The sequence below is a fragment of the Diadema antillarum genome, unplaced genomic scaffold, assembly GCF_040938485.1.
Source record: "Diadema antillarum isolate AM-2024a unplaced genomic scaffold, OU_Dant_1.0 seq00000163_RagTag, whole genome shotgun sequence".
Lineage (NCBI taxonomy): Eukaryota > Metazoa > Echinodermata > Echinoidea > Diadematoida > Diadematidae > Diadema > Diadema antillarum.
This window is the reverse complement of record NW_027271234.1, coordinates 660,704-685,962: the sequence shown is the minus strand read 5'-3', so window position 1 is coordinate 685,962 and position 25,259 is coordinate 660,704. Positions and strand designations below refer to the sequence as shown.

General features: G+C 40.4%; 1 protein-coding gene across 1 annotated transcript in view; it reads left to right on the top strand.

Moving 5' to 3' along the window:
- Positions 1-15,030: 15,030 nt before the first annotated feature.
- Positions 15,031-25,259, top strand: part of LOC139728068 (uncharacterized) — a 50,664-nt gene continuing 40,435 nt past the window's right edge. Inside the window, exons 1-3 of the mRNA XM_071639030.1 lie at positions 15,031-15,057; positions 15,495-16,993; positions 19,253-19,365. Of these exons, the coding sequence (XP_071495131.1) occupies positions 15,031-15,057; positions 15,495-16,993; positions 19,253-19,365 (1,639 nt within the window). The remainder of the gene's footprint in view (positions 15,058-15,494; positions 16,994-19,252; positions 19,366-25,259) is intronic.

Genomic DNA, 25,259 nt, shown 5'->3' with positions numbered 1-25,259 from the left:
AGTTTCCCCAAATAGATGATCATGAAGATGGCGGAAATCCCTTGAAGCTGCATGCTAAATGAATACATCAGCTTTTACTATTGCTTTTACTATTTGAATATCTGTAAATATACAGTTTAATTTGAAATTCTGATTATGTCTTCATTCGTTTTGTAACTTGTGAAGTGGACGCTATTTATTATATCCATGTGATAGTATACGTATACCATTTCGGTATGTATGTGATTTGTTGCACAATGTAAAATACAGCTTTTCATTTGTGCATTTATAGAATAAACGCAACTCAATCTTGAACAAGTAAGATGAAAAGAGTCATGTAGTTATTATTGTCATGAATAAATGAAGCTACAAGAGCAATGATAATAATGATAATAATAATAATGACAATATTTATAATACAGTAGTAATATTATTATCATTATTATTTTTCATCATCATCATTGTTATTACTATCGTTATAATCATTATTATCAATGGTGTCTACAGCAAAAACCACAGGGTACCTCATTTATTTGTATTTATAGTAAGTTGATGAATTATCATATAAGGAAAATGATCACTTAAAAAGCTTTCTGAGAATTAACTGAAAATGTCGATTTACGATTCAAATACGCGTCATCCCTGGGTGCACACAGCAAATCATTATCCTCTGCATCCCAGCCACATGTGGGAAAGACCCGAGATGGAGGTAGAGATGGCGTAGTACCAAACAAAAGCTGCCTAAAGCTCCAATATCATCAGTTGGAGAATGCCACCATATAAACCTGTTTTGTTTATTAAGAGTCTTCAATGTGTACGTTTTACATAAATGTCGTTGTCCAAGAAATGAACAGAGAAATCACAGCTCTATCGAAGATGGAAAGAAAAATGAAAGAAAAATAATATCAGCAACAGTCACATTGCAAAGTTAAACCGCTTACTCAGAATTGAGGCATTTTAAGCTTCCTGTATCTGGACAAACATGACAAACAAAACTCGAAATGATAGCATCTAGATTGCGCATATTTCCCGACATGTCATGAGTGAAATGGTATTGTTTGTAGTTCCCCCAGACGAGGCTGAGATTATTCAGCGCTTAGATATTTGTCCGCGACTCCTTATCTTTTCATGGTTGCGAGTTTGACAACGTCTTCTGTAAGACGAAACGAATGGTAGCTTATATCAGATCGTTGCACTGTCTTGCAAGGATGTACAGGTGTTTTTGAAGGAAAGCCTCTACCCTTTGGACGTCTAAACTCTGTCACATTAAATTCTGGATTGACTCAGAACAAGAATTTCGAATCAACTTCAGTGCAAACAAATGCAAAATATAATCGATATTTTAAAATTTGAGAGTTAAAATTTGTCTCTATAATCTGTCTGCTGTGCTCAAAAGCAGAGAGATGAAGAATAGAACGCATTCAATCAGCTGACTCCGGAAATTACTGCAAACTTAGGCTGTATGGATGATTGTAAGATCAAGGTACGCATTTCAATCTTCCGAAGGGCGATGTTTCACTTAGGTTCGTGCTCCCGCATATGATTAACTCACCTCCAATCATATGTAAATAGGTTTGACTTCATTTCCCCTCCTCCTTTTTCCTTTTCGCTGTGAACCTCGTTACCATAGTGGCAGGCGTAGAACTAGAACACGTAGAAGGCGAATGCCACATAATGCTCTGCCGTTTGCATATGGAACAACGCGAATTTGAACCACTCTGGAGGATCCGTTCTGGCAAGCCAAATCCATACATGCCTGTACATCCATACATGTTCTGGACACGCAGTCCAAAGTACTATCATTTCATGTCTGAAGACAAGTGCTAGCATCCCTTTTGACTCTTTTCTTAGGAACACTTCATTCTTAAGTGCACAAAACTGTTAGAAAGATTCTGTGTGGTGAGAGAGAGACACGAACTGAAACGCAAATAAAGCATGAGGAACAACACAAACCTGTTATATTGGACACCACTGTCCACTTATATGACCACGAATATACCAATTGCTGTACTCTCAAATACAATTCTCCTGGTTATCGTTCGTCAGCAAGTTAAGCAACATTCCACAAGCAAATTTCTGTATCAGCTGTATGCTTGCCTTGGCCAATGTCTTGGGGTATGCTGGTGTCTGTACTCCATTCTCTGGAGCGTAGCGAACAAAGATCCGTTTCTGTGCCAGCTGACCGTAATGTTCTTCCCAGCGCTTAGCCGAATATTCCTATCTTTGGTATCGTCTTGCATTTGTGGCATCAGTCTGAATTTGTACGTCTTGGTCAGCCGACCGCTTCGATATAACATCATAGTTACAACCAGGAAAGTAAAAATTGCATCTTTAGTGTGCGTTGCGTTTACACTCCTCTTGTACAGTGCATTTCTCCCTTTACCTCTTATACCACTCAATGACACTTTCTACTGTATCTGTGTGGGTGGCCACTGCCATTTTCAATCATGGACAAATATCTTTCGGCAGATCTCTCTTATCCTACCTCCATTAGTCAACTTGTTCCTGTCTACGACCTTTAATGTTTTATCACTTCGCATCGCTCTGAGGAGCATGAAGTTCAGTTTCTCTAGGAGCCTGGAGTCAGTCAATGCGAGAAGTTCAAGTACAAGTAATGTTACTTCTGCTTCTGATGCAGTTTCCTGCACTTATGGCCCACCTGTCCGTCAGCCACGCCCAAGCACAGAGCCTCCTATCCCATGGCGTGTGACAGCCCGCCGAACCTCCCGATTCAGGGGCGTGATGACAATTCTGCTGCTGACAGGAGTGTCCTTCCTAAGCTGGACACCATTGATCTTGTCGACGTGTTGGCCAGTAAGTAACATTTCTTCAACCACAACTGACGTCGCCTTTACTGTCAACACTTGGATGCAGCCACTGGTTTACATTCTCACGAACAGTGAGGCAAACGAAATTTTCTGTGCATTTTTTCGGCCATACATTTTGTGTCTTCACGGTAAATCCTCTCATATCTTATAAAATCATGTTACCCTTCTGTTACCCTACATACGTGTGGTAGAGTTTGTTACTCTCGATGTAATAGTGACCTTGGGTGAGCTCATAGTTGCAATTCTGACAAAGTTAAGAAAAATATTATTATGCCATCTCTCCTGCGACAAATCACAACGATTGCATAGATGGTGTACAGTGCAACCACTGTTAGATCTGTTATACAAGTCATGCCTACTGAAAACGTGTTGAAATCAGGCAAGGAACTGAATGAATATGATTAGAAGTAGAGACCGATGAAAACATAAATGATCTTAAAAAACGCCATTGATACTCGAGTTTCTTGCAATAAGGAATTGGTGTTATTGGAGATGTATATATATATATAATTTAGACTACGAGTCTGCTGCAAGAGAAACAGTTTGTTAAAGATTGATTTCCACATTCAGCCTGGTTTGATCCTGTCGTAGGACACAGACATACGGGTACACAAGTATCCATGAAAACCGGTTCCTCAAGTACATATTAATGTATTTCATACACAACTCGAGTAATAATTCTATGTAAAGTCATACCTTCAGGAAACAAGATCAAGATGTCTTTATGTGATCTAAAATTAGATTTGATGAGGCACAAATAGACTTTCGTGATTTACATAGAAGATATGTCTATTCATTCCTTAAACAGCTAGTTTCGGATTGGCAGAAGAAGCACTTTGAAAATGATCTCATTAAATGGAAAAGGCGTATAGGTCCCTCTTTGTAACCTGTCAGTCATTAAAGCTAATGGCAAACATATCTTCAGAATATTGAAATGATTTGATTGCACCAAGAAGTTAGCAATTATCTACTGCAGAAATAAAAGAGACGGTGATATGGTGATATGAAACCATCAGCCACAGCCTCGCCTTCGTAGATGCTCTACCTACATATCATATTTTGTGGTTGACTTAGTGTCAGAAATCTCGAACGACTTTATGAAGTTGGAAAAGTTAATTCTAATATTCTGATTGTATCAAGTGTGCAAACAGATTTGGGGTAATGAATATGGCAACAATACATCAGTGTGGGATGTTTAATGATATCGAGTGTCATTCGGTTCTGATCAGGACGCCAAGTGAAAACAAAGCGGTGCAATGATGGAGCCACTATTTGGTCATCAAACACATAGTTACGTTCTGGACGTCATTTATAGAGAATAAGGGAAATACAGGTAGTGGGGTCATTGAAGAGGGTTGCCGCATGCACACCTATTGTAGTGGTGTAGAAACATGGTCCACATATCAGTTCCTCGTGAAGACAAACGATGATGAGAAACTATTCTGCTCTCTATTACGTCCTACTCTTTCTTGTCCAGGAGCAGTCCAAGACACATCGGTGACACTGACATTTCACTAGCAACTGTCTTTTCGATTAACACCAGGACATAGTTGGTAGCGATTTTTGAAAGCCGTCACATATTTCAAAGGCGAATCCGCTATTCTCTGGGCATCAAGAGGGTATATTTTGAACGGTAGTTGTTCTGTTTTGGTTTTTTTTTTTGCAACGAATAAGGGCCGTTCAAGATGCCTGGTGACAGTATTACTGCATGGACACCGGTATGTTCTGTTCTTCTTGGGAACATGCTTCTTCTAATATCTACAAACACTTTACTTTTGGTCATCATTCGTCAACAGGTCAAACAACAGATAACCACCAAACAACTATATCAACTGTTCGGATGCCTGAATTTGTCCTTTGGGGTTTGGTGGAGCATATACACAATTAACTGGCACTTTGCAAACGCTGACCCTCACTCGTGTAGAACAACTTCGAAGATCTTTCCTTTTCTTTCCCGAATTTTGCTCTGTCTGCTGTCACTATGTATATGCAGCATTAGTTTCAATTTGTATCTCTTGGTCAACAAACCGCTTCGCTATCCCATCATTGTAACATCGAAGAAAGTCAAAATTGCCGGATTAGTTTGCGTGGTGATCACTATTGTCGCCTACTCATGTCTCATTCCTTTCCCGCACTCCCCGATTGCTCATCTAGTGTACTGCCAGTGCACGATCACTGATGACTGTAGTATCCAAACGTGGGTGAGTGTCATTGTGAAAGGTTCTCTGGTTTTACCTCCTCTGGTAAACCTGTCCGTCTCCACAACATTCAACATTAAGACATTTCGTATTGCTCGGAACAGTCTGCGTGCCAAACTTCCCAATGGTAAGGTTCGTCCTACAGCACGTGATTATAACATCGACTCAAGGGCTCACAACGTAGCCGATATTTTGCGACGAAATTCACAGCGCCAGAGATCCCGTATGAAGGGCATTCTAACGACTTCTCTGCTGTCAGGCATGTCATTTGTCAGCTTGACACCGTACATCGTCTCCACCGTTCTCCCGGATACACGGTTCAATCATCGTTTTTTCTCTATTGCACTAACTACAAATATCTGGATCCAACCAATAGTTTACATATGCACCAACACTGAGGCAAAGGAACTGTGCAAAAACTGGTATCGTCGGTACATCATCGGTAACAATTTACCTTAGAAATGTTCGTATACGACATATTCTGATTAGCCGCCTACGTCTTGTGGTACATACTTACAACGGCATTCTTAGTCATATGATCCTGCGAAGACGGAAATCGCAGAGGAAAGAACAAATTAGCGATCTGTGTGAACGTTCCTATAAAATAGAATTGATTCTTTTCAGATGTAAGACCTATAAATCGCAACGGTAGATTGTGCTATGGGTGCCCTCTTGAGTAACACGATTTTCTGGCAACTCCACTAACAATAATTAATTTTATAATTTGATCTTTGGAGCGCTTCAGGAAGATCTAACGGAAAGTTAAAAGTCGAATCGAGTCTCCGGATTGTCAAGAATGACTGACATTCTTTTGGTAACCAAGAAAAAAATGGTCCATTTGTTGATGAATAACAAGAAATTAGACATTTTCATCATGCACTGTTTGATTATCTTCATATTATTGTCATAAAGCTTAATATGTGAAACGTCGATCAACTTGGCTAAGAACGAAATAATAGTAAGCAACGTCGGCGATCGACTCACAATCATGTCCTTCATGCAGATGCACGCTGTCACTCACTGTACTTTAATTTAAGTATCGAAAGTCTTGACAAATTTCTGATGTCATATCTGAATGTTAAATACGACAAACAAGTCTGATGGCACACACTGATGGCGTTTGTGAGCCGTTGGATTAAGTACAGATACATTTGTCGTTTCAGTAGACAGCTTTGAGGTATGATAATGTATGGTTCATACATACAGGGGATTGTGTTTAATTTCTCTGTCGTAAGGTTACACAAAAGTCAGCCCGTCCCTTAAGAAATAAATCGTCTTGCCTTGTCAATTATTCTGATGCAGACCTACTGATATAAAAAAGTAAGGGAAAATAAAGTGGATCATTACACTACGTACGTCGCTGTGATGTTGTGAACATTAATATCAATGCATTGTGAAGTTTTTGTTGTAGAAATATTTATAACAAGTCGGCTGCTACAAATAAGAAATACATACGGAATTTGCTCCAAAATCTACTAGAGCGAAAGGATGAAATTAAAGGAAGATTGGCCAATTCGTTTTAAGATATAGAAAGGAGAAAATTCCCTGATATTCCGCTATTCACGGACTCACGCATATGAGTACAGATGTACGCATTCCTTTGACTCTTGACTGATGTAAGGTGAGGGACTGAGGGTAGTGATGATTTATATCACCGTGCCTTAAAAGGTGTGAGCCAAGTGCCCTTTTATTGTAAGAGAAAAGTGGGCATATCAGGAATTCGCTTCATATTCTCCTTCCATCTTTCCATTACTTTGAAATCACGGAACGTCAGCCTTCTTACATATCTATGATGACACCATACGGATTTGAGTTACATCTCAACAGGAGTTACATATAACGGATTGTAAGTTGCCTCAAACTTCACTGATGAGACGCTCTACTAATATTTCAGCATTTACTGAATCCATATGTACGTATGTATTCGGGGTAGATCGTTCCTCTAAGAACTAGAAAAGCACTCGCAGAGCGAAGACCTCCCATTATCACACACGCACGCTAAAAATCGCCCAAATAAATAATTTCCCGATAAAGAAGTCTTATGCACTTTATACCAGTTACGCGGTGACTCAACGGAAAAGAGCACGCGCATTCATTTTGAGCACTTATGCAAACCTTAATCACGCGTAGCTTGAACTCCCAAGTTCATTGACCCTATCTGCAGAAAAATTGTTTTTAATCCTCCGAAAATCCATTAAAAAATCCTGATCACTACCAAAGTTGAATCATGTGTTTCTTGTACCATTTCAAGTTTTCTTGCAGTTCCATTCAAATCCGTTCACAACTTTTTGAGTTATTTTACAAACAGACAAACCAACGCCGATGTTCACTGTGTCTTAACCTCCTCCTTCCTTGGCGGAGGTAAAAGATTTAACCATCGATTTTGACACCGACGAAATATTCTTGAAACTCAGGAACATGTCTAGAGACGACAGAAAACAATTCTGTTTACGCAAACTGATTTTGAAGAAATGATTTTTTTTCTGTCTAGGTGGAATTAATTTTCATTTATTCCTAAACAATAGTGAAAAATATTAAATGGGTTAGTCAAATACCGGTTAGTGATTGGCTAAACACAGTCACGTGATGGAGGTACATTTGTTATGTTCGTCCATGGGCGATCATTTTGTAATGTTCTCCCATGGGAGAACATTTTCACGTAACAAATGACAGAAGGCCTAGGACCGCGCGCGCACGTGAATTTGGTTTCTGCGCGAGCGAGCGATCGAGTGCGTTGTGCTGATAGGATTGTGGCTCGGTTGACGTTGACGTATAACGTATTTGACTAACCCATATATAGATGACGACTTTTGTTGTCGGGAAGATGTACCAAACGTTCCACCCTCAGGGTTTGAAATGCTATTTCGGGAGACTATAAGTCCCTCAATAGCATTTCAAACCCTTCGGGTGGAACATTCGGTATGTTCCCTCCCCCGCCAGTCATCATCTTTATATTGTTTGACATTGCAGGATGGATTGCCTTCGATCCTTAAGTTGTTGCCTCTGTGTCAACGGCAATGTGGCTTGTTCAACTGTTAGTGCTTCATTGAATGGCAAATGAGATTACCTGAATATTGCAATGAAAACTGCACCATTTGCAGAAGGTAAAGCAAGTAAAAATTATATACTGAGGTGTAATTTCTCCACTGACATTTTCTTGGGGGGGGGGGGGGGGGGGGGATCCAGAAAGATGATCTGATCGTATAACGTTTGCTAAATGAACTGTCAAAAACACGATTTACTTCAAACGGAACTTAATCGTAGTGATTGACAAGGCAAACTCATCGATGGATTGAGAGAAGGAACTTGTAGCGTGATATTACGCTAACTATAACTCGATGTTGAGGTGAGAAAAATCTGTCAAAACTCAATAGATAATCGCAGGCTCACTGTAATGCTAATCTTAGCCAATCACACACACGCTTTCCTTCCGCACTCCAGTATATCAGGGAGCTGTAGATTTGCGAAGCGAACGTTGAAGACAAAATGTGACCGTGCACCTGAAAACGAACATAAAGTCGCACACACTGATTTTGCGTGAGGACTGAAAATAAGTGAAATGGGTCAACCTAGCCGAACGTGACTTTTTCATATTTTCTGAAAGAGCCGGTCTTCTTTTACATCATGCTAAAATTTGGTATCATAAAACGGGCAGGAAAGTGTGTTTTTTTTAGCACTTTATCTCGAACATTTTTGGTAGAATAGTGTGATAAGGCGTGTCTTTAGAATCCCTTTTTCATTTCTGAAAAACCTTGTCCACACTCTTCACTTTCAACTCTAATTACTTTTGAAAGGATAATGCTACTGATTTGAAAGTTGGCATTAATTATGGACAGAATGTGTTAATGTTAATTTCAATTTAATCTGATAATCCCTTCATTGTTGTTACTCTGGTGGTTTACTTCCTGTTTTTGTCCCATTCATCGCACAGCCAGCACGGTTTGGTAAAGATTAAGCGCTTGAATAGACACTGTACTTCAGAGCCTCTTTTCTCAGTTCACACTTTTCCTAAGTTTGTGCTTTCTTTCCAATATTTAGATAGGTTAGGAGAGTCCATTTGATTTGAGTTATACATCATTTTAAAGCTTGAAGTCTGTTCGTTCAGAATATGGTCTTAACTAAAAATTCATGTCTGGCGACTTTTTGTTTGTTTTGAGGTGCAGGGTCACAAATTGCATTGGCCGTTCTTTTCTCTCCATGCGTCGCGTTGCAATGTAGCTTTAGATCACGTGGAGACGCAGCATATAAAAAGTAGAATGGCTCCTCACTTTTAATCATGATCAGTGCATAGAGTAGCTCTCTGCGTCCTGAATTGAGACAAAAAGACAGAAAAGGACGCGTAGTCGTAGCTCAGACAACGCGAGCTATAAATACATCGATTTGATAAGCAATTTTACGCATGCGCAGAACTTTTTCCCTGGATACATCCGTGTCGCAAAAACCTATACTAAAGCTCCTTAGTGATAGCAAGAAGGAAGGGACAATGAACTTAAAATAAAGTCGATAGGGAGGATAGGTGTTTGTACGAATGTAAAATGTCGAAGTGATGCGCTCACGTCGTCTTCATACCAGCATCACGTGTATTCCACGACGTGCTCTGGCATTTCTTGCCATGTCTGATTGATACATAGGCCTATCTTTAAGCATCATCTCATCAGCGGCTGCAGACATTCAAAGACCATAAAACTTGTGAGCCCCCTGAAGCACGTATGATCGTCTGAACTCTGCCAGTTGTCTGACCTCGGTTGAGTAGAATCGGTTCAGAATTTGTGGGCTACAGCAAATTTTCAGGGTAATATCAATTATTCTGTCGCTGGCAACGATGTCTAATTTTAAAAGAGATTTGTGTTACTTGAGTGTAATTATCCACTGACAATCGTTTTGAGTTGTGGCTTCCAGGAGACAATTTCCTTGAGGCCAGACCAAGATGTACAGTGATATGTCAAACCAGAAGAACAGTACATCTGTTCTGTTCTTCTGGCTAACATAAAATGAAATGAAATGAATCATGAGTTCTTGATTATATCCAAACACTTTAATATTGGACATTATTCCTCAACAGGTAAAACAACAAATGAATACCAAACAACTATAACAGCTGCATGAAGTCCTTAATCTCTCTTTCGGGCTTTGTTGGAGCATCTACATGATCTTTTGGTACTCTGCAAGCACTCACCTCTATACTCGCTCAAATTTTGCTCTGTATGCTTTCACTGTCCATATGCAGCATCGGTTTTAAAGGAGACCTCCGGATGATTTTCAGATTTTTACATTTGAACAACTGGAAATTAGTTATACTGAGGACAGAGTTTCAGAATTTGTGATAATATGGATGAAGAATAAGAATATTTTCAAAATTTAGAACAAATTACAATGAACAAGGATGATGACATGGTACAGTCACCGTAAATATGCATGAGTTGGGACTCAAGGAAGCAGAACAAAAGAAGAAGGTATGCATAGATTATTCACAGGTGAACTCGCAAGCAAGCGGTATTGTAATGGAATTACACTGCTACATTTCTGAAATATGTGATCCACCTCCTATGTCATCATCCTTGTTCAGTGTAATATGTTTAAGGTTTTTCAAAGTATTGTGTCTCTGCTCAAGAACCATAATAAATTCCACAAATCTATACATGGAGTTGTCGATTTATGTACTACATGATGTGAAATTACGAAAATCGTCTGGAATGTCTCTTTATTTTGTACCTTCTAGTCAACAAACCATTTCGCTACCCAGCATTGTAACTTCGAAGAAAGTCAAAATTGCCGGATTAGTCTGCGTCATGATCACTATTGTCGCCTACTCAACTTTCGTTCCTGTCCAGAACTTTCCACTAACACATCTCGTGTACTGCCAGTGTTGATTGATGACCGTTGTAGTATCAAAACCTGGGTGAGTGTCGTCGGGAAAGGTTCTCACGTTTTACTCCCTCTGGTAAACCTGTTCGTCTCGACAGCATTCAACATCATGATGAATTTAGTGAAATTGGTTCATCTGTATTTTTCCCAATACGCATGGCTATGATTATCTATTGCTTTATTTGGTCTGCGGGTTTTAATACCTTCTGGTGAATTTATCAACGTCTTCACGACCAAACCAAAGGTAACTTGTATTTGCTCTATGTATCTTTTTTATTGGCTGGATTGATTAACATAGCTGTTAAGAGCTTCTTTGGAGAAAGTCCGTAACTTTGGGACTTCTAATTTTGTCACATTTCCATCTACATTGACGAAGAATGCCAATTTCGAATTGATGATATTTATGCAGAAGTGAGGTGTAGGGCCTACATGAATTTAAAGTTCAGCGCAAGAAATGAAAAAACAAACAATATTTTGACGACTGACAGACAGACCTGTCTTTTCTGCAAAAGAGTCTGTCTCGACAATCAGACTGCCATATATATATGTTCGGAGATGATGACTGGAACGAATGTAATCCACCGACCCGGCAAATTAATGCAAACTACTGATGCATACGATCTCTAGATACGCTTTTCTATCTCCGCGAAGGGCGACGTGGGTTCGTGCTTCCACGTAATCGTTTGTAAAGACCTTGGACGTACTATATACTCCTCTCCATTTTTAATTTTCGATAAAAATTCTTGATGGGAGGCATTAAAAATACAACACCTACTAGGCAAATGCTATAACGTTCTGCCGTTCGCATATAGAGCAGCGTGAAATGCAACACTCTCGAAGTTCTCTTCTGGCAATGCCTATACAGAACGTTCCGGACACAGTCCAAAGCACTACCATTTGATATCTTGAGACAAGTGGAACTCCACTTTTGCCTCTTTTTTCTTCGGAACACTTCATTGCTAAGTGCACGAAGCTGTTAAAGATTCTGTGTGGTGAGAGAGACACGAGCAGACACACAAAGTAAGATGAGGAACAACACGAACCTGTTAAACTGGACACCACTGTCCACTTATATGACCGCGAATATACCCATTGCTGTACTCTCAAATACAGTTCTCCTGGTTATCGTTCGTCATCAAGTTAAGCAACATTCCACAAGCAAATTTCTGTATCAGTTGTATGCTTGCCTTGGCCAATGTCTTGGGGTATGCTGGTGCCTGTACTCCATTCTCTGGAGTGTAGCGAACAAAGATCCGTTTCTGTGCCAGCTGACCGTAATGTTCTTCCCAGCGCTTAGCCGAATATTCCTATCTTTGGTATCGTCTTGCATTTGTGGCATCAGTCTAAATTTGTATATCTTGGTTAGCCGACCGCTTCGATACCACATCATAGTTACGACCAGGAAAGTAAAAATTGCATCTTTAGTGAGCATTATGTTTACTCTCCTCTTGTACAGTACATTCCTTCCTTTACCTCATATACCACTCAATGACACTTTCTACTGCATCTGCGTGCGTGGAAACTGCCCTTTTCAATCATGGGCAAATATCTTTCGGCAGATCTCTCTTATCCTACCTCCATTAGTCAACTTGTCCCTGTCTACGATCTTGAATGTTTTATCACTGCGCATTGCTCAGAGGAGCATGAAGTTCAGTTTCTCTAGGAGCCTAGAGTCAGTCAATGCGAGAAGGACAAATAAAAACAATCCTAGTTCTGCTTCTGACGAGGTTTCCTGTACATCTGGCCCACCTGTCATGTCACGCCCAAGCACAGAGCCTATCCTCAGGCGTGTGACAGCCCGCCAGAGGTCCCGATTTAGGGGCGTTATGACAATTTTGCTGCTGACAGGAGTGTCCTTCGTAAGCTGGACACCATTGATCATCTCGACGTGTTGGCCAGTAAGTAACATTTCTTCAACCGCAATTGATGTCGCCTTTACTGTCAACACTTGGATGCAGCCCCTGGTTTATATTTTCACCAATAATGAGGCAAAGGAATTTTTTCGTACATTTTTTAGTCAATTCATCTTGTGTCGTCAATCACAGGTCTGAAGAACAAAACTCACCTAGTAATAATCACGGAAATATATGGTTATTGCTTCAAATTATATACAACCTTGTTACCTTTCTGTATACCTTTAAACTAATAGAGCTTTTTGCTCTTAATGTAGGCTACTATATGTGGTGGACTATAATAAGAAATAAAAGATAACCCTTTTTTTGTTCAAGGTTATTGCACCCAAGCTTTTGGCTGATCTACCCATTCATATACGACAATCCCCATCAGTAGAATCATTTAAGGCACTTCATAACACTCCCTTTTTTCCATATTCATTCCTTCCCTAAGTTAATGTGATGAGCATAACCCAGATATTGTTTGTTTCTATTTAAAGGTACACACTGATGTATGTCATATTACTCTCTATACTTGCCTTTCGTCTTTTCCCTCTGCGCTTAGAAACATTGTATTAAGTGCGTTATTATCATTATTATTACCATTTTTGTGATATTTCGTTTGTATGTAATGTTGGATATATGGCTTGGGTTTGAAGAGTTCTACTATTAGTTAAAAGCGTGTAAATTAAATCTGTTCGACTGGACTTACTTGTGAAAATCACGGAGAAAACAGTTTCGTGACTCGTCCGAGTCACTTCTTCAGCTCTGTCTGGCTGGCGAGCATTCACCCGTGGAGGGTGAATGGGCGATGTTACTGCCTTTATTGTCTGTACGTCGAGGAATTTTCCGGATCACCGACTTGTATGTTGGTGAAAGGTTGTGTCGGAGTCCCCCTCCCCTATTGAGTGAAGGATTTTCCGCATTCACATACACAGCTTCACGGACTCCTCTTTCAAACCATCTGGTTTCCTTGTCAATGATGTCGACCTCTTTGTCTTCAAAAGGGTGCCCCGTGTTCTTCAGGTGGGTGAACACGGCCGACTCGTTCCCAGCTGAGCTGGATCTACGATGTTGGTAGAGACGTTTGTGGAGAGGTTGTTTGGTTTCGCCGATGTAGTTTTCTTTGCAGTCTTTTCCCTGACACTTTATCCTGTAAATTACATTGTTCCGTTTGTGTTTTGGGATTTTGTCTTTAGGATGAACTAGTCTCTGTCGAAGAGTGTTGGTCGGCTTGAAATATACAGGAATTCGGTAGAAGCTGAAAATCCGTTGGATTTTCTCCGACAGTCCTTGGCAGTATGGGACTGAAACCCCTCTGCCTCGTTGCTGGGTTGTGCTACTGGAAGCCCTGTCTCTGACGTCCCGTTTGCGAGGGTGAAGGGCTTTCTCAATGCTCCAGTGTTTGTAACCGCAGTTTTTCAGGACGGTTCGTAGGTGTTGATGTTCCTTTTCCTTTGTCTCTTCAGAGGAAGGGAGGTAGGATGCTCTGTGAAACAGAGTTCTTACAACTCCAAGTTTGTGAATAAGTGGGTGGTGGGAGTCGAACAACAAGTACTGGTCTGTGTGTGTGGGTTTGCGATAAACTGAAGAACATAAGGTGCCGTCCTTGTTGACCGTGATCAAGCAATCCAAGAAAGGGAGACTGTTGTCCCTGATGGTCTCCGACACAACCTTTCACCAACATACAAGTCGGTGATCCGGAAAATTCCTCGACGTACAGACAATAAAGGCAGTAACATCGCCCATTCACCCTCCACGGGTGAATGCTCGCCAGCCAGACAGAGCTGAAGAAGTGACTCGGACGAGTCACGAAACTGTTTTCTCCGTGATTTTCACAAGTAAGTCCAGTCGAACAGATTTAATTTACACGCTTTTAGCATACTACCTGGATGAATCAAAATCTACATCGATATATTGAGACTCATTTCGGCAAGGATTGCCTATCGCTTGTGCGAGATTATGAAAAGACGTCGAGGAAAGTAGCCGACTATCGTAACCATCTCCGGTTTAATCTACGCTGCCTACATTCGGACATCATACCGCGCAGCCTATGGATTAGACCGCCAGTGAAAGGATTTCGCGCCAACAGCATCGTTCACAAAGCACAGCGTGGACTTCTCAACGAGAGGATCAGACAAACGAACTTCACAATCGACATTTTACGGAACAAGTTAGAGGATATACGCCAGCGGTTACGTACAGTATTACCAGCGGACGTTTTCGAGAGAGTTTCGGAGTTCACACAAAACATACAACTTACCCAACATGACCGCTCTAAAGTTCGTCAACAACGTAAATACACCCGACTTCTAACTCAGCAAGGCGGTGCGCAACTCTCAGCAGACTCCGACACAAACTGGAGGAATCGTAAGTCGAACCGTGATTCTCATTCTCAGTCAGACGTGTGGGTGAAAAACTTATCAGATAAGCAGCTTAATAAATCAGAAATCGCAGTGTTAGCTCGGGGCTTAAATTTTGCAGTCTCTCCCGACTCCGTGCCGTACGTAGACTACATAACTGCAACGGAATCGGCCATTAGATCTAACAAGGTCGACCAGACTACAGCCGAGGAAGTGAGAGCTAAGGTAACGGCTTGTCTTTCTAGCGCCAAGCCTCCAGCATCTAATATACCCAAAGAGGAAAAGAAGGCCCTTCACTAACTTTCAAAGGATAAGGATATTGTCATTTTACCAGCAGACAAAGGTAGATGTACCGTGGTTTTGAATAAGACTGACTATGATAAGAAAGTTAACAGTCTCTTGAGCGACAACAGCACCTATGAACGGCTCAAACGAGATCCGTCAGCAGCCTTCAAGAAGAGAGCACTTGAATGCCTACAACAACTAGAGAAGGGGGGTCACATAGACAAACCACTGTACTACAGTCTCTACCCTGGGGATGACATCCCAGCCTTCTATGGTCTCCCAAAGATCCACAAGACGGATACACCCCTCAGACCCATCGTCAGCAGTATCAATAGTGTCACCTACAACATCGCCAAACAACTAACATCCATCTTGAGCCCATTAGTTGGTTTGTCGGACCATCACATCCAGAACTCAGGGGACTTCATCGAGAAAGTGCGGGACATTAAGGTTGAGGAGAATGAAACCATTGCCTCCTTTGATGTGTCCGCACTGTTCACGAGTGTACCTCCTGACAAAGCTATTGAAGTAGTAAGGGAACGCCTGAGCAGTGACACCAGCTTACATCAAAGGACCAAACTGAGCCCAGAACAAATTTGCCAGCTGTTAGAACTGTGTCTTTCCACAACGTATTTTGTGTACAATGGCGCCTTCTTCAAACAGAAGCATGGCTGCGCCATGGGCTCACCCATATCTCCAGTCCTAGCCAACCTGTACATGGAACACTTTGAAACATCAGCTCTAGACTCATTTAATGGAACAGGGCCCTCCCACTGGTACAGGTACGTTGACGATACATGGGTCAAGATACAGTCTACCGAACTGGACAGTTTCTTTCAGCACATTAACAACTGTGATCCGTTCATTAAGTTCACCGTGGAGAACATCAGGGACAACAGTCTCCCTTTCTTGGATTGCTTGATCACGGTCAACAAGGACGGCACCTTATGTTCTTCAGTTTATCGCAAACCCACACACACAGACCAGTACTTGTTGTTCGACTCCCACCACCCACTTGTTCACAAACTTGGAGTTGTAAGAACTCTGTTTCACAGAGCATCCTACCTCCCTTCCTCTGAAGAGACAAAGGAAAAGGAACATCAACACCTACGAACCGTCCTGAAAAACTGCGGTTACAAACACTGGAGCATTGAGAAAGCCCTTCACCCTCGCAAACGGGACGTCAGAGACAGGGCTTCCAGTAGCACAACCCAGCAACGAGGCAGAGGGGTTTCAGTCCCATACTGCCAAGGACTGTCGGAGAAAATCCAACGGATTTTCAGCTTCTACCGAATTCCTGTATATTTCAAGCCGACCAACACTCTTCGACAGAGACTAGTTCATCCTAAAGACAAAATCCCAAAACACAAACGGAACAATGTAATTTACAGGATAAAGTGTCAGGGAAAAGACTGCAAAGAAAACTACATCGGCGAAACCAAACAACCTCTCCACAAACGTCTCTACCAACATCGTAGATCCAGCTCAGCTGGGAACGAGTCGGCCGTGTTCACCCACCTGAAGAACACGGGGCACCCTTTTGAAGACAAAGAGGTCGACATCATTGACAAGGAAACCAGATGGTTTGAAAGAGGAGTCCGTGAAGCTGTGTATGTGAATGCGGAAAATCCTTCACTCAATAGGGGAGGGGGACTCCGACACAACCTTTCACCAACATACAAGTCGGTGATCCGGAAAATTCCTCGACGTACAGACAATAAAGGCAGTAACATCGCCCATTCACCCTCCACGGGTGAATGCTCGCCAGCCAGACAGAGCTGAAGAAGTGACTCGGACGAGTCACGAAACTGTTTTCTCCGTGATTTTCACAAGTAAGTCCAGTCGAACAGATTTAATTTACACGCTTTTAGCATACTACCTGGATGAATCAAAATCTACATCGATATATCTACTATTAGTTGTTCATGTGTACACAGCATAATTTTATGTTGAATCTTACAGGCTCTCAAGCACCAAGTGTGTCAGTAATGTTAGATACGGCGCGTCATAAATGTATTTCATTACTATTCTTGTTGTCATTATTATTATTATTATTATTATTATTATTATTTGTGCGTTCCCTCTCAGTTCATTACCTTAGCGAACAGTTCTGAAAAGATTCACCGAGAAGAAGCAGGATTTGATTGTCAAAATCCAACCTCTATTGAACATGATCATTTTTGTGGTTTGCTTCATCTGACAGTGTGTGGATAGACTCTTAATATTAAACAGGGAAAATACCGATGTACTACCGATATTCAAATTTATGTTAAGCTTTTGGCATCCATTCTACATCAAGTAAACTTACTTTATTATAATAACATCTTATATTAAATGTAATCTAATCCGGTTACTTACCAGTCATTACTGTCATCATCATTGTATGGGGAATAAGAATCGACGCTAGTCATTGTTATTTCTGTTTACTTCTGTAATCATTACTGCACACGTTGGCATTTCACAGTAAAATCCCCCTCAAAAAACTAAACGAACAAACAAACAAACAAACAAACAAACAACACATATTAATATGCAGCCTTTCCTGTAAGTAACCTTATAAAGTATCACACATTAAGCCCTGTAAATGACCCGATAAGTAAATGAACAGCTTTTGTAAGGTAACTTAATGGATCATAAAACTGTGACGTCGTGGCAATTATGTTGGGACATCCTTGTTGTTCAACTATCATGTGATCAAAGTTATACAAAGCATGTACATCGATTTCCTCACCCTCATTCCTTAAAAAGCCTCTTTATGGTGCTATTTCTTCGGCTCTTTTAAAATATTTGAGCAGGGAGAACGAGTGACTCGTCCAAATATCGTCAAATCAATATTAATGCTCAATCAGTCAAATTGGATGACATGCACATGTCGTGCTTGTTTGCTCTCTACTACGCGATATAGAAACACTCGACAGAATCAAAACTGATGCACTAACTGCAATGGCCGTTGGGTTGGCTCAACTTTCTAAAATTGTTTTGTTTACAGAGAACCATCAATTTTATTGCTTGTAAGTGATGGATGTTTTCGATCTGTCTCTCTCCTATTCTTTTCCTGTGTTTACCATTGTATTATATCATAAAATCATCTTGTTAAAAGGCGCATGTTTTCTGTAAAAATGGAGTGTTGAAACCATTATTACTTGTCATGTTATTCAGCTCCCATCGCACTTCCACACACACATGCAGAGAAAAAGAGGGATTGCAAAATCTTACACTGCGATGTAATTGCAGTATTCGCCTGTCCAATATGACACGCCATATCATATCAACTCAACACAAACGCATCAACGAATCAAAAGCGGTATTCAATGACCAATCATAGACCCATAAAAAGTGTCATAAAGATGACGTTTCAATACTGATGTGCCCACCAGTAGTTCAATCTTGAATGAAGCTCGTACTAAAGCAAAAGTCCTATCATTATCTCGTTGGAACGAGACCGAATAGATTTATTGTAATTTTCTGCTAATCTAAGCAACGTTCCTCCTTGATCCAAGGATGCTTCATCTAAAATGGACAACAATTGGGGGTCTTATTACGTTTGCGATACATTCCCTCGAAATCATTTTTACAGCATTTGCCGCACAGTTTTACTAGTGGATATCATATTCTTTTTAGCTGGTGATAGCAGGCTGCCTGTGACAGATCGTTAACTGTTACCATGTCACATGACAAGAAGTGTATAAGTCATCCAACTCTCTACTGCAAGACGTCTTGGTTGTTACCACCCACTTAAATTTCATTGGCGAAACTCGCGAGCGTGCCCCGAAGTTTTTTTTTCTTTCGGATGCTGTTCTTACTCGAGGAAATCTCCTTTTGTACCATAACTCGTCTTGAAGCTTGAATCTTGAAGAATTACTCTCCCAAAAGCGTATAGACGCTCTCCTGGAGATGGTTGTGCTATGCTATACAGCGTTCTTCTATGCTGTGGGTGACGCGCTGGTGAAGATTCGTGAGTTATATGTGTAGTCTATAAAAGACGATCATGCTAACTCTAACCACGCGGTACTAGCATGGGCATTTAGGTCTTTCAATTGCGACTACTTGGTCAAGAGGGGCATACTAGCAGTTGATAAAAAGTCTTGTCCGCGGATAGCACAGTTGTGTATTGACCAAGAGCGAGATTTGAACGCAGCCTCCCCCGTTTAAAACGGCCTTAGTCTTAACCCGATGAACTATAAGGGATCCCATTTTTGAACCTTCTAAGCGCTTCAAGGAAGAGGAAGAGGAAGAGGAGGTCTCTTTTGCTATGGCTAACATATCAGACGTGTTGCCTCAGACATGGACTCCAATGTGTTCTTTCCTCACTGTAAACACAGCACTGATCCTATCTTCGAACACACTGCTGCTAATGATCGTTAAGCATCAGGTAAAACAACAGAGGACGACCAAACGTCTGTACATGATGTACGCCTGTGCGAACTTATGCCTCGGAGTTTGCTGGTATTTTTATTCGGTACTCTGGTTGGTGGCCAACGCAGATCCCAGTTTTTGCAAACCCATAGCCTCACTTTTTCCCTTTCTTACTCGGATCACGCTTTGCATGGCGTCATTGTGTATCTGTGCAATCAGTCTCAATCTCTACGCGCTGTTAAGCCGACCACTTCGATATCAACTCGTCGTGACAACCACAAGGGTAAAACTTGCTGTTACAATTTGTGTTTTGGTTACACTTTCTATATATGCTTTTCTATTACCCTTTCGAGACTCCCCATTTACCCAAAACTTTTATTGCCTGTGCGTGCTTGATGAGAACTGTCACTTTGCCGCTTGGGTCGTTATTGTAAGGAGAGGATCTCTGATTGTACCTCCAGTGGTTAATCTGTCAATGTCTACGACCTTCAATGTTTTGTCCTTAAGAATTGCACGGAGAAGTTCCAACTTCGATTGCCAAACAGACGCAACATCAGCACAAAACACACGAGTAACAAGTTCCTCACATGGTTGTCCTAGGAATCAAAAGTTTCAGCCAACTGAGGATTACCCGATATCAAGTTCTAAAAACGTATTGCAGTTCAGGACGTTTCGTAAACGCTCTCGGGTGAAAGGCGTAATTACAATTCTCCTTCTTTCATGCATGTCATTCGTTAGCTTGGTACCAGTTATCGTGTCAACATCATGGCCTGACAGCAAAGTTTCTTACCACATAACGGATGTTGCCTTGACATCCAATGTCTGGATGCAACCTTTGGTGTACATCATTACTAACAGTGAGGCTACACAAATTTGTAGAACTTTTGTTAAAAAGATCCTTACAAAATAAAAACTATATAGATAGCGCGGAACAGGAGATGACGGCATTTAATGAGTGCTCAGGCCTAGATGAAATTGTAAGATACGGCACAGATCTCCAACACTTACGGGAGGGGAGCTACATATATCCGTCAACTTATTTGATGGAAGCTGTTTCTCATTGATATGTGACCGGATGTGTCCCACGGTAAGGGCCGCTGCACATAAGGTTTTCGCTAATTTCCAAATCGTCCCACTATTTTACGAGGATGCATTATAGGGAATTGTTGCTACTCTCAGTTGTGGGTTGCTCAGTCTGATCCGTCAAATATCCACACATGTACCTATTTAACGGTTGTGATGAAAGGAATTGAAATATACAGTGCTGTGGATGGATTTACTGTTAACATTGGATTCATTCATTCAGAATACGTTTTATTATAATCTATATCATTGAAAGGACTGGCCTCGACTAGCCTGCACGCTATTGCCAGTTCTTTTTTGCCAAACTATATCTTAACTATTACTAGTAATTGTTGTGACTTTGTTGACGATGTTTGTCTGTTTGGTAAATAAATCTCATTTCAGAATATCGCTTCGTATTCCCGGAATATTGGACGTATGACTAAGAATTTGTTCTAGGTATAATGAAAAAAGAGAGTAAGAATTATTCCATTTACGTGCAATTGAGGAGAAGTTGGTGATCAGTTACATCTCTTGAAACATGAACTTTGATAACCTCAATTCTTCGATTGAGATGGCAAAACCTCACATAAAGATGCCATGTTAACTTGTATGCGTGGAAACTGGTGGGCCATGTGCAAATTATGATGTCAAAATCTCGCAGAGTAAGGGGTGTTACTGCAAAAAAAAAAAATTGTGTAGCTTTCCTGCTTGTATGTCAACATCAGTCATAATTATCAAACCGTCTACAACACAGAGTGGATTTCTTGCATTAGAGTTCTGCTTCACCTGATAAACATCAGTGATATTCAACGCTTATCAGTCTTATTCACTTTGTATAAGCATGTTAAGCATTACTCTGAAATTAAGGTTTGTAGTGTGTATTGGCAGTGAGGTTACATCTTATGACTACGTTGCATATGCCTTATAAAGTTAAACATTCGAAGTGAGCTTTGCAGATCATGCTGTCAACTTGCACTTTCCTGGTAATCTAACCAATTTACCATGTGGCTGTCATAGATGATATTACCACATCACAATGACTACCAGTGTATGTTTTATATTGTCCTTTTCGAACAATATTTCGCGTTTCTAATTCGTTTCAAAGTCTTTGAGCATATTCGGACTGAAGTATGTGCCGTGTATAAATAAATGAATGAAATGAAAAATGAAAATGAAATATTCCAAACGGTAAGATCTAAGATAGATTTTTAGTATAGTTTTGGGTATTCTTTTTTTTTAGTTTAAATGATTATCAATCTTCTTGTTCTTGCTTCTTGTTCATCATTATGTTCGTGAGGTGATTATAAATCTCTGATTTACTAAAAAAAAAATATCAGGTTTTAAATTTCTTCGTTAAACTGTTATTTTCTTTCCTATTTTCTGATAGGTCTGCGTAATCATACGTAAGAGTAAAGATAACTTTGCTGGTAAAGAAAAGATATTTAGAAAAAAAAAGCAAATGATGCAGAAAAGACGACACAATTGTGCAAATATCAGTGGCATGTGATTTCGGGTGATGTCGGTTGTTCCGAAGGTTCGTTGATCCGAAATTGAAATAAGGTTCGCTATTCCAAACTTCGCTATTTCGAAAAACACAAAATCCCTATATCTACATATTTGAAAATCCCAAAATGAAAAGGGGTTCGTAATTCCAAGATTCACTGATCCGAAAATGAAAATAATGTGCATACTAACGAACCTCCGGAACGACGAAACATATTTAATTTTCGAATTTAAAGAACTTTATTTTATTTTCGGAAATACGAACCTTCGGAATAACAAACCCCACTTCGTTTTAAGATTAAGAAACTGCAATCGCATTTCATGTTATCCACGATTTCTACCGATTGGGTCATGTGGGATTGTCTGGAGTCCTGTTTGCAAGCCATATTTCCTTTCGAAGTACAAGGAGAACCAAAATCATTATGGACAGAATGTAATATGGGTGCGTCTATAGAGCATATATACGAATATATTCGAAATCTACACTGTACTATACTTATTTTGAGTGCAGTAAGATATATCAGTACCCGGCTAAACTCATTCCCCATACCATTTCCTGATTAGCGCAATATTATTCAGTTGTCAGTAATACAATGAATGTATTATATGATTATCGATGCTATTTTCTGTGTCTTCATCATTTCTTCTGGAACATTCTGATATCATTTTATGTCCCCTTGACTTACAACATGATAATACCTGCCTAGTTTCATTACTCTGGTGGGCTTTTTTTTTTTTGATATTTGGTACAGGTGCAATGCATTTATTCTATAAAATATCCCATTCGAATGTCTCATCCAAAGAAGTAACGTAACAAGGTAACCTATCAAGCTTTGAATTTTTCGTCTGATTACGTTAGGTAAGAACGTGTCTTTCCTGCAGAAGTTGTGACATGGACTCTCTGAAAGCAAGATAATGGCTGGTTGCAATGTGATTAGGATGGCAGATCGGTACCTCTCGAGTCTTACGTCAAAGTGAGATAAAATCGTGTGAAGTTTATACGATTAAAGGAAGAAACTTATTGACAGCACATCAGTGAGGTAATAAACATTTCCATCAGATTATTCCTTTGACAGGTTGAGTGGTGTACTCAAACGAATAATACCCCGTTTAGAGTCCCCCCGGTCTAGGAGGACCTCCGGAGGACATGCCGGACGAAAAACGAGCGTGTCTTTTTTTTTTCAAGTAATGTAAATGGCCCGATTAGTCAATGGGCCGGATGCATAAACGCTAGCAATTGCTTGTGCTAGCCTTTTACTCGAATCCGTATGCATAAAAACAAGCAATTGCTTGCGAGCAGAAGCTCTTGCTAGCAAGTACAAGCAATTGCTTGCTGTCCGCAAGCAATTGCTTAGAGACCAAGCATTTGCTTAAAAACGTATGCATAAAACATACCTTTTGCTAGTTCTTGCTAGCAATTGCTTACGATTTTCCAAGCTCTGTAAAATGAGCTTGAGCTTTTGCTTATCTGGGACGTTCCCTTTTAAGCATCATTTTCATATTCATGGAAGAAAGACAACAATTGTGAAGGAGTGGTATAAATCTACAAGAAATTACTCTTAAGTAGAGTAAGAAATTTTTCATTTCAACAATGGGAATGTCCAGTGGTTAGCACGCAAAATTTGATGAAAAACAGGTAGGATGTCTCACTTCGGTGGAGAGCAAGGAGACGTCTCTCCACGTGCGATCTGGCAGATGCGGGCTATTGTAAGCAGTGGTGGGAATCAGCCAGTAATACGAGTGTGTGTATAGTTGTGTGTGTGTGCGTCTGTGTGTGCATTTATGAGTGTCATTTCATAGCTTTTTTGCTATGTCAGGAAACGTTTCCGCACACACATGCCCTTTCAAATACATGCTGCCACACTCGCCTTTGTTCTTGTGTTCGCACAGGCGTGACGCTATTGTTCGAACCCTAAGCAATTGCTTGCTGAATGCAAGCAAAAGGTATGTGCACAAGCAAAAGATTATGCATATGTATTTAAGCAATTGCTTGAGCTACACCTTTTACTAGACGAGCTTGTGCTTTTGCTTGAAGCAATTGCTTACAAGCAATTGCTTGTTTTATGCATTCGGCCCAATGGACAGCTAGTGTCGGGCTACTTAATGGATCAATGGAACTGTCACGTCATGGCAATTATGCTGGGATACAATTGTTGTAGTGCAACTACCGTGTGATCAAAGTTGGACAAGGCATGTACAGCGATCTTCTCACTCTCACTCTATTAAAGTCTCTTTATGAAAACGTCTTTGTTCGTAAAAACGCCAATGGTGTTCTTTGGTGGGCTCTAATGATATATCTGAGCAGGAAGAACGAGCAACTCGTCAAAATATCGTCAAATAAATATTAATGCTCAATCAGTCAAATTGGATGACATGCACATGTCGTGCTTGTTTGCTCTCCATCACGTGATATGGAAACACTCGAGAGAAACCAGACCGATATAATTACTGCAATGGCCGTTGGCTTGGCTCAACTTTCTCAAATTGCCTTATGTTCAGAGAAGCATTAATTTCATGGGTTGCTAGTGATGGATGTTTTCGATCTCTCTTTCTCATCCATTTCCTATGGGTGCCATGGTATATATTGTGCAATCATCATGTCAGAGAAAAGGACGCATATTTTCTGTAAAATTGAAGTGATTAAAGTATTATTACTTGTCGTGTTATTCAGATCTCTAGTACTCAAAAAAGAAAGATGCTGCCTATCACTAAAAGGATATTTTTTTTTGGTCAATGAATTACAATGTCGCAGGACAACTTTTTAGGGACATAAATACAAAGTATAAGCATGGGTACAGCTGAAAACGTACCTCTCCACACACATACAAGCACTTTTAAATGTTACATTTCATTTGAAGAGAGATATAGATAGGTAGAGAGAAAGAGAGAGAAAGCGATTGCAAAATATTAGTTTGCCATTTAATT